Source organism: Nannobrachium achirus (assembly GCF_963921795.1).
Source record: "Nannobrachium achirus genome assembly, chromosome: 21".
In the NCBI taxonomy this organism is placed as follows: domain Eukaryota; kingdom Metazoa; phylum Chordata; class Actinopteri; order Myctophiformes; family Myctophidae; genus Nannobrachium; species Nannobrachium achirus.
Window position 1 is genome coordinate 29,207,916 of NC_137828.1, and position 9,161 is coordinate 29,217,076.

The following is a 9,161-nucleotide window of genomic DNA, read 5'->3' on the forward strand; positions in this document are numbered from 1 at the left end:
TAGAGGGGAGGGGGAGGGGGGAATGTTTTTGTGTACACACAAGTCAAACACAACCCCTCCCACCAGATCTCTTGTGGTTGGGAATTTCAAATTTCAAATCCCCTCCCCTTTGAAATCTCTTGTCAATGGGACAATGTCAGACTTAAAGGTGATACACCATGCATTTAAAAAGTATTTATGTCATATTGTTTGTCCCAAAAACGTTTTTCAAAAGGTTTGAGGCTAAATTACCACTCCTGAATAGAGAGCCTCTCTCATTTTTGAATGGCTCTCAGAGCATTTCAGCTGCAGTACCACCTTTGGCCTGAACTGCGCCACCCCCCCTTGTTTTTTTTTGAAAAAATGTTTTTTTTTTTTTTTTCTTTTTTTTATGATGACGTCACAATCGGCAGATGACGTCACAATCGGCAGCAAATCTGGATAGCCTGTTTTGAGAACCCGTGGGATACTTTTAACCTTCGCCTTCTCAAAACCAGAGAAAGACACAACGGTCAGAAATGGGACTTTATGAGGATAGAAGGTGCTAGTGGGACCCCAAAAAAAGGTTTTAAAATAGGAAAAGTGAAATTTCATGGTGTATCACCTTTAAGCTCAGCGCAGAGTCTGAAATCAGGCTAGTAATGCGCCGGAGGAAAGGAATTTCAACAACACTTGCGGGAATGCAGAAAAACAACTTTATTTAGAAAACCTATGCATTCCGGCATATGGCCTTGATCAGAGTTGAAAGCTGACCATACGCCTTGCTACTGGGTGAAGTTGTACTTCTAATGGGAATACACTGACAGCTGCTGTCAGTGATTAAAAGCTGCGGCATACTTCTTGTGGAAACAAAGTTTGGCGTAATAAAATGCCTTAATCGCAAAGAAAACTATTTTGCTTTTGCTGAAGTTCTTCTCTGTATTTCTTGCATTCTAGCACGGTATAATATAGTCGGCGGGTATAACAAAAGCGGAGCCGAATCGACTATACGTAAAATAATTTTGTCCATAGAGAAATGGTTTGGTTTCAGAAAGGTGAAAACAAATTGACTTGATTTGAATTATGCTGCCAGCTTAAAGCTATACTATGTAACTTTTTTAATAAAACAAATCTTAAAATTGTCCTAATTATTAAATCGCTAAAGTTTTAGAACACCCACTCTGTTCATTTCAGCTCCCAAAGCCTTTTCTTTATATGTGTTCTACTGAGCCCTGGTGGCCGTGACCGGGGCTGTTTTTCCCGGCAAAATTACGTCATATGCATCATTCTGTACACGTGTCTCCCTACCGGCCAATCAAAGCCCAGATCATACACTGCCGAGCTCTTCAGGAAATACACTGCAGTGTTTACACTGGGCTAGGTGTTTAGCATGTAGCTCCCCAACCGAGGCTCGTAGAGGGACACGAAAGACCTCTATGGATAGGTGGTCTGAAGGCCCGGTCCGCGGTGAAAAACGGCCGAAAAAAGCAGACGCGACCGCGGTTTGCTATAACGCTACTGACCACTAGTTGAGCAACTTACACAGTATAGCTTTAAGTGCAGGGACACCGTATGTACCAAGATTAATTATGAGAGGGATATTAGCTAATGATGATAACTGGTCATGTATGTCTTCATACTACCAGCTTTAACAAGATAGTGTGTTGGCTGGTCACTCAGTCTATATATTTTGCAAACATACATTTATATAAACTTAATATATTATATGAATTTTGTCTTTGACTACAAACAAGGTCACAGACACACATGTTTAACATTTGAATGTTCCTGCTTTGTGTTTCTTTCCGCAGCTTGGCAATCTGATCTACCTCCCGAATAACATTATTCCACAAGACGAGGTATTGTACATGTTCTTATAACGGATAAACACAACTTCATTCCCAAACATAGATTCATGTAGACCGTCCAAACCTTGATAAACTGATGGCACTTTTATTTGTATTTCAACCTGCTCACGAATTAAATGTTTTATCTGTTCACTTTACATGTTAATTCACAGTTAATTAAAATCACAGTTAATTAAAATGTTCTATTGTACATTTTCAGCCTCGACCGGCACAACAAATAAGAGGTGACGTAATGGAAAGAATACCTTACGTTAAAGACAGGGTGAGTCCCAAAACACTGTGGGCTTTGCTTATCAGCTTTTCTTACACTTCTGGATCTTGATGTGTCATCTCATTCCTTCATTCTACTATTATATGTAGGCCTACCTGTCTCATCTTACAAGCCAGTGTTTCTCAACCATTTTCATGTCAAGGACACCAAATTGATGTTTGTTTGGCAAAAATATTTAGAGACAGGGATCCCCATAATAAGTACAAGCTAACAATGTGTCGCGATGCCACATGTTCCGAGCTTGTACTTCAGCAATATTTGAATATAGCCAAAAGCTCAAATAGGACTTAAGTGCTTAAACAATCTGAGAACCAGTGATGTAAAGTGAGAAATTACTCAACAAATCTAGGGGTGGGCTGTATGGTAAAATACAATATCACAATATTTTCCCAAGCTGCATCAAAATACAAGATCTTATCACAATTCTGTTTTTGAGCGGTGGTAGACCGCTCCATAGCATGGCCGTGTGTGTATCCGTGTATCCGTGTATGTATGTGTGTATGTAGCCTGAACTACCACTCAGTGGCCAGAGAGGGTGCTCTTGAGTCTAGTCTGAGCATCAACTGCAATACTCTCTCTCTCTCTCTCTCTCTCACACACACCCACACACACAGGGGGAGGGGAGGGGAGGGGGCAGTCACACACAGGCTGTGTTTTCTTCACACGCGCACACACACACACACACACACACACACACACACACACACACACACACACACACACACACACACACACACACACACACACACACACCCACAACCACCGCTCAGTTCACACGGGTGTGATTTTTTTAAGTCACTTAGCAGTACAACCACCTACTAAAAGAAAAAGGAGTAACAGACCAGTGGTCCTCAATGTGGTGTCCAGGGACTCTCTGGGTTCCTTTTGGGAGGTCTAAATTGATCGGTCAGAGTTAAGGGGAGACCTTGACATTTTAAAGTTTGAAAAACTACCGATGTAGTGCCCAAATCCAATATTTGGAGCACTACTGGATGCAATGGCCAAGATGGTGTTAAACGTGTGATCAAAACAAAACTGAAGTCCAAACATGTCCAGCGTTAAATTAATTATATTTATTGTCAACTAATGTCCTATACTTTAACTAATAAAATAATAAACAAACAGCATGGCACAAATACAGACCACAGTGAATGAAACACAGTTGAAAACTTTGCCTCGGCCGTCAGCAAAACCTGAGTGTGAGTAGGCACCTTGTTAAATAGAGAGGCAATCGGGCCTTGACACGCCATGACATCATCATTATTAAATCATTAAATAAGCAACAATGCTCAAATGGCTCTTTTTTTTTTTTTTTCACTCAAATTTGTATTGAATTTTTACAGAACAAATAAACAACCATGACCATCATCACCTCCTCACATTAATCATCCTCATGCTGTTCACAGACAGGGTTTACTTTTTTTCTTCCTTTTCATCAGTCCATTTCTCAGTTATAGTCCATTTACATTCAATGAAATTATACCCATCATATTAACCATCTGTTATTCACATAATTCCTGTCACATCAGTTATTCACGTAATTTCCATCATATTAACCATCAGTTATTCATGTAGTTCCCATAATTTTTTCTACCTGTCTATGTCCAACATAATATTTACATCCAGATGTCATGCCATAAAATAAAAAAAAGCTCAAATGGCTCTTACAACCGATTTAGACCAAAATGCAGGTTTAAATGAATTCTGCAATGAATCTCTGTATTAACAATTCAACAGGATTTTTTATAATGCTCCCTCATTGTATCACGATATACAATATCTCTGAAAAGGCATATCGTGAAGACATTGTATCGTCTCCACGATATGTATCACCATATCGCCCACCCCTGAACAAAAGCCAAAGTGTGGTTGTTCAGACAACACTGTGTGACACCATCCTTGCTCTGTCCCTCACAGCTGAACCTGGTGGCCCTCAACCAGCCCCACTCTGGGGACATGATGGGCCTGGACACCGCCGATCGCATGTGTTACGAGCAGGCCAAGGCCATGGGCCTGCAGCCTAACTACCGCGCCTTCATCTCCTCCCACAGACAAGACCTGGTCCACGTGGTCTACCCTGGCTTCCGCAGCATGCTGCCCGTCACCAACCTCAGGGTAAGGGGGGGATTATTAGCCTGTTAATGCTAACCTCTTTGACTGCCTTTTGTTTGTTTGTTTTCTTAATGTTTCTCATTGTTGCACTATCATTTCTGAGTTGATGGAGGAGTATGAAGATTAATTCTGATTTCTGACATACACCCCCTTGTGACGCCCTTGTCTCTGTTTTTTAAACCTGTGTCTGTGATTGTTTGCGTTGTCAGGGTGACGTGATGTTCAGGAACTGGCAGGAGATGTTCAACGGCGCGGGAGCACCCATCAACGCCAGGATCCCCATCTATTCGTTCGATGGCCGGGACGTACTAGCTGACCCCTTCTGGTATGTTTATTTGTCTGGCTTTCATTGATCCTGTCTCTCATTATCCCTGATGAGCACTAAGAGTTGAGGCATTACATTTTGTATAACACGGTTCTATTGTGAAAATAGCAGATCTACATGCTCACAACGCCTCGCTTTGCAAGGCGTTTTGAGCATGTAGATCGGCTATTTTCACAATTTCATCCTCTAATATTTGATTTTTTGGCCAATTTATTTATTTATTTGGTATTAAAAAGTCCTTAAATTGTCACTTTAGAAATGTGCAGATACCCTCTATACACCTTAAACTTCATGTTGGATTGTTTACTGTTGAGTGAGAAAACAATGTTGCACATTAAGTTAATCGTCTGGGGGTCCCAAGCCACAGGTTGAGAACCACTGATTTAATTGATTGATTTTGAATGATTACTCATGAATGATAAATGACCTGTCTGTCTGTCTGTCTGTCTGTCTGTCTGTCTGTCTGTCTGTCTGTCTGTCTGTCTGTCTGTCTGTCTGTCTGTCTGTCTGTCTGTCTGTCTGTCTGTCTGTCTGTCTGTCTGTCTGTATGTCTGTCTGTCTGTTTACTAATGACTTAAAATCAACATCATGATTCTTTTGCTACCTTTTTCCTCTATTACGATTAATTAAAGATTGGTAAAACGAAATAGTGAGCATGTAGATCCAGTATTATTGCACACCACCATTGTACAACGAAATATAATACATGTGGTACATGTGGTTAATCAGACGAATCAATTTAGTCGTTTATAAAAAATCAATTTGAATTTTTTTCATTTCCATTCGTTGATATATATATATTATCTCACACAAAAAACTGCTTCTCAATTATTCGATGAATGTACATGAGCAAGGAGGCGTTCAGACCAAAACGTGACCCCCCCTGAATATTTTTCATAAACCTTCCGACCTGGTTTGGTGGATTTCCCTCATTGCTGCCCCTGTTCTGAGATCTGCCAACCTCTAAAACGGGATCTTTGTCATCTCCCAAAAGAGCTCATTTCGGCCGCTCCAAAGTTTTTCGTTTTTTTTTTATGTATCATCTATTTACAGTGCCAATAGAGCCACAGACTCGCTGTTAGTGCATCAGCAGCAGTAAAAGCATGAATCATAATCATAAAAGCATCAATGGATTACTGCTGCTGATGCACAAACAGCAAGCCTGTGCCTCTATTGGACCGTAAATAGACGATTTATTAAACAAATAATAACTAAAATAAGCCAAAATAAGCGGTTATTGGTTCTGAATGTGGGTTTGGATGTATTTTGGGTTAATTGCCCAGCCCTACTGTCTACTCAGTTGTCCATCCAGCTACGCCTCTATCATGACAATTGACCTTGTATTTTCTCCACTCTGCCAGGCCCCAGAAGACCATGTGGCACGGCTCCAGCAGTAGAGGTCTACGCGTGTTGGACCGCCACTGCGAGGCGTGGAGGAACGACCACGTGTCCCTCACGGGCCTGGCGTCCAGCCTCACCACCGGACAGCTCCTGGGCCAACAGACGCGCAGCTGTTCCAACCAGTTCATCGTCCTCTGTATCGAAACACATAAAAACTTGTAGTAAACGCCCATTGCCCCCCAGAACTAGGACAAACTACACAGAAACACTGTTCTGTTTCTGCTCTACACCATTGGTTCTCAACATAGGGTCTGGGGACTACCAGGGGTCCAAATGGAGCCTTACGGGATTGTAACTTGTAGATAAATAAGCACTGATATTTTCTCTTTTCAATGTAGATTGGGGTTTGAGTATAGTTAAGTTGATTCTCAGCCTTTTTTGTTTCAAGAACCCCCAGTTTGATATGCATTGGGCCATGGAACCCCATTTGATAACAGTTTTAATGTATTTTTTTAATCTCCAGGATCCTAATCTACACTGTGAAATCCTCAGTGTTAATTTAACTCTTGAGACACGTAAGGGTCCATTTGGACCGCTGGGCGGTACCCGGACCAAAAGTCGAGAATCACTGCTCTACACAGTCCAAAACAAAAGAAGCTGTGATCGCGTCCTGTATGTTTCTAAAAGGTCAAAGGTCAGCGCTAGGTTTTTATCGCATTGTACTTTCACATTCTACCGAACTGTAAAAATGATTTTACTTTCGTCAGAACACACATCGCATTCTCACACCCCTTGGGTCAAAAAGATCAGGGGTTTGGGACAGAATTTGACCGTGACTCATGGGACTCCGCCTTGTTCCTTGTTTTAAATGTTTTCAACGGATGTGTCAACCTATTGCGAGTAGGGAGTGAGAACAGCTCTGCTGAGTGTTTGTGGGACAATAAAAAAGAATGGCACAAGACAGGGAGATTCCCATCTCGTCAAACGGGTGATGATGCATGGTCAGATTTTGCAGCAATTTGTCATTATTATAGTACGACTTCAGAGTGAGAATATGCTAGGATCAGGGCAGGAATTTCATGGAGGCCATGAAGGCCATGGCCGCCGTTGCCCCTCAATTTGGCCTTGTGCCCCTCAAACCAATGGCATGAACTGAGGCCACGGTGGCCTTAATGCCCCAGCTGACTGTAACACTTTCTCCTCTGTCTCTGTCTTGTCTATATGTAGACAGTAGACACCGGTGACTCTTTCTTGTCATGTAGACGCCAGTGTCTTTTGTTGAGATTCTGAAATCTTAACTGCCCGAGTCCCCATCTTTAACCCTGCAAGACCGAATTAATTTCTACTTTCTACTAGTTGTGTGAATCTCTCCTCTGTGGGGGGTATTTATATGCAAATATCCTGGCCAATGGCATTGTAATACTAAACAATAGGATCCAATGGTGATGTTTAGGTGAAAAAAGAACAGGAAAACTAATTATTTAAACTCTTATTTATTAGTTAAACTTTTTTATATATAAAATATAAATGTAGCCAAAAAGCTACAGTGGGTCTTGCAGGGTTAAACCAATCCAGTGACTTTGATTGGTGCAGGACTGAGCATGGATCAGATTGTAAATACCATCATTTATCTATTTCACTGCAGATTAGGTTATCATCCCTAACCCTTAAATTCAACAAATTCTTTCAATGGACTAAAATCTTGTTTTATTTGTTGGCCTTCCTACCCTGGCATTTGGCCTTTGTGCCCTAAAAAATGGGCAACACCGAAGGCCGAAGTGGCCTTGCCCCTAAAATGACGAAATTCCAGGCCCGATTTGGGATACAAGACTTTGAACTTGTCTGAATGTTACTCCTCTTTCACTGTGTAGGGCAGCTATGAGACTTTGATGTAAATCGCTTGGGAAAGGTGTAAATAATGAATGCATCGTGTTGATTCAAGACCAAGACTCCATGTTCTTTGAAAGGATATTATGACATTTCAGTTGTCCAATGCTTTTTCAGCTTCACTGGTGGTTCTCAACTCTGGGCCTGAAGCCTACATTTTCATTGGCCTGAACACATTATGACGCAATATTTTATGCTTTAAATATAAAATAAATAGCAGATATACAAGCTCACAGCGCGGCACCAAGTGCCGCGCTGCGAGCTTGTAGATCTGCTATTTTTGAAAAATCGTGAAAAGATTTTGACCCGATTTTATAAGTGTCTTTTGAATCCTTCTAAGATTTTTGGAAAAAACCTATGTTTCTGTGTCAGCAATCTGGCCAGCCATCGTCAAAGAAAAGGTCCTTTTCACTTAACTGGAGCTCAGTTAGTCTGTTCTTGAGAGACTACTATGTCAGTGGTTCTCAAACCTTTTCATGTGAGGGACCCTCAAAATCATATGTATTTGGCCACGGACCCCCATCTCAAAATATTTAGTTCCAGGGACCCCCCCCCCCCCAGAAGCAAAGTTTGAGTTACAACCGTTCGCTTTGAAAATACATAATATTCAAAGATTTGCACACATTTTCACGACTTTTTCAAAAATAGCAGATCTACAAGCTCGCAGCGCGGCACTCGGTGCCATGCTGTGAGCTTGTATATCTGCTATTTTTCAATAGTTAAAGCATTCAATAATTCTAGGTCTAAATGGGTTAAATGAAAACAAACTAGTGTATAGGCGTGAAAGAATACTTTCTTAGCTTCCTATTCTACAAAATGTGTCAACTAGTTCATTGTTCAGAACGTGTTGAATCAGACTGGTTCTACTTTTTCCCATTCTACTATGTTCTAAATTACATTCGTAAATATTACCCATGCTATGAAGCTGTGCTTTTTAAAATGTTTTATTGCATTAATTGCCTGTGTGGTTCAAAGATTGTGAAAAGTGTGTTGTTTTGTGGAGATTTATCTTGTTGAACAAAACGTGTTAATATAAACATTAGCCTTTGGTTAGCTTATTTTGTTAATTTATCCAAAACCCAATGCAAAAATGGATCTGTGGTGGGACCCACTAGTGGGAATAACTTCCGCGTTGGACAACAAAAAGTTTTCTCTGTAGCACTCTGTCAAGGCAAATTATATATATTATATAAATTGGCCTTTAGAGGGAAAGCATAAAAACTCTGGTCTTGGGTCCCCAAAGGATTAGAGTTGAGAACCACTGAGCAGATGTCGAAGGACTGTTGTGATCCAACTCTGAAGGGTGACGTACGATTTGTTTACAGGTTGTCTTGGAGGTTTTTTTTTTACAATTACTTCAATTTACAGAGGACATTTTATACAGGGCCAATTTTATACC

General features: G+C 40.9%; 1 protein-coding gene across 2 annotated transcripts in view; it reads left to right on the forward strand.

The window, feature by feature from the left end:
• Positions 1 to 8,440, forward strand: part of LOC308307097 (collagen alpha-1(XV) chain-like) — a 136,164-nt gene extending 127,724 nt beyond the window's left edge. Inside the window, exons 41-45 of one of the 2 annotated variants that reach the window (XM_080752230.1) lie at positions 1,770 to 1,817; positions 2,026 to 2,088; positions 4,015 to 4,212; positions 4,419 to 4,534; positions 5,896 to 8,440. In XM_080752230.1, coding sequence (XP_080608356.1) covers positions 1,770 to 1,817; positions 2,026 to 2,088; positions 4,015 to 4,212; positions 4,419 to 4,534; positions 5,896 to 6,097 — 627 coding nt within the window. In that variant the 3' untranslated portion in view covers positions 6,098 to 8,440. The remainder of the gene's footprint in view (positions 1 to 1,769; positions 1,818 to 2,025; positions 2,089 to 4,014; positions 4,213 to 4,418; positions 4,535 to 5,895) is intronic. The other variant, XM_080752231.1, reaches the window with a different exon arrangement.
• The last annotated feature ends 721 nt before the right edge of the window (positions 8,441 to 9,161 follow it).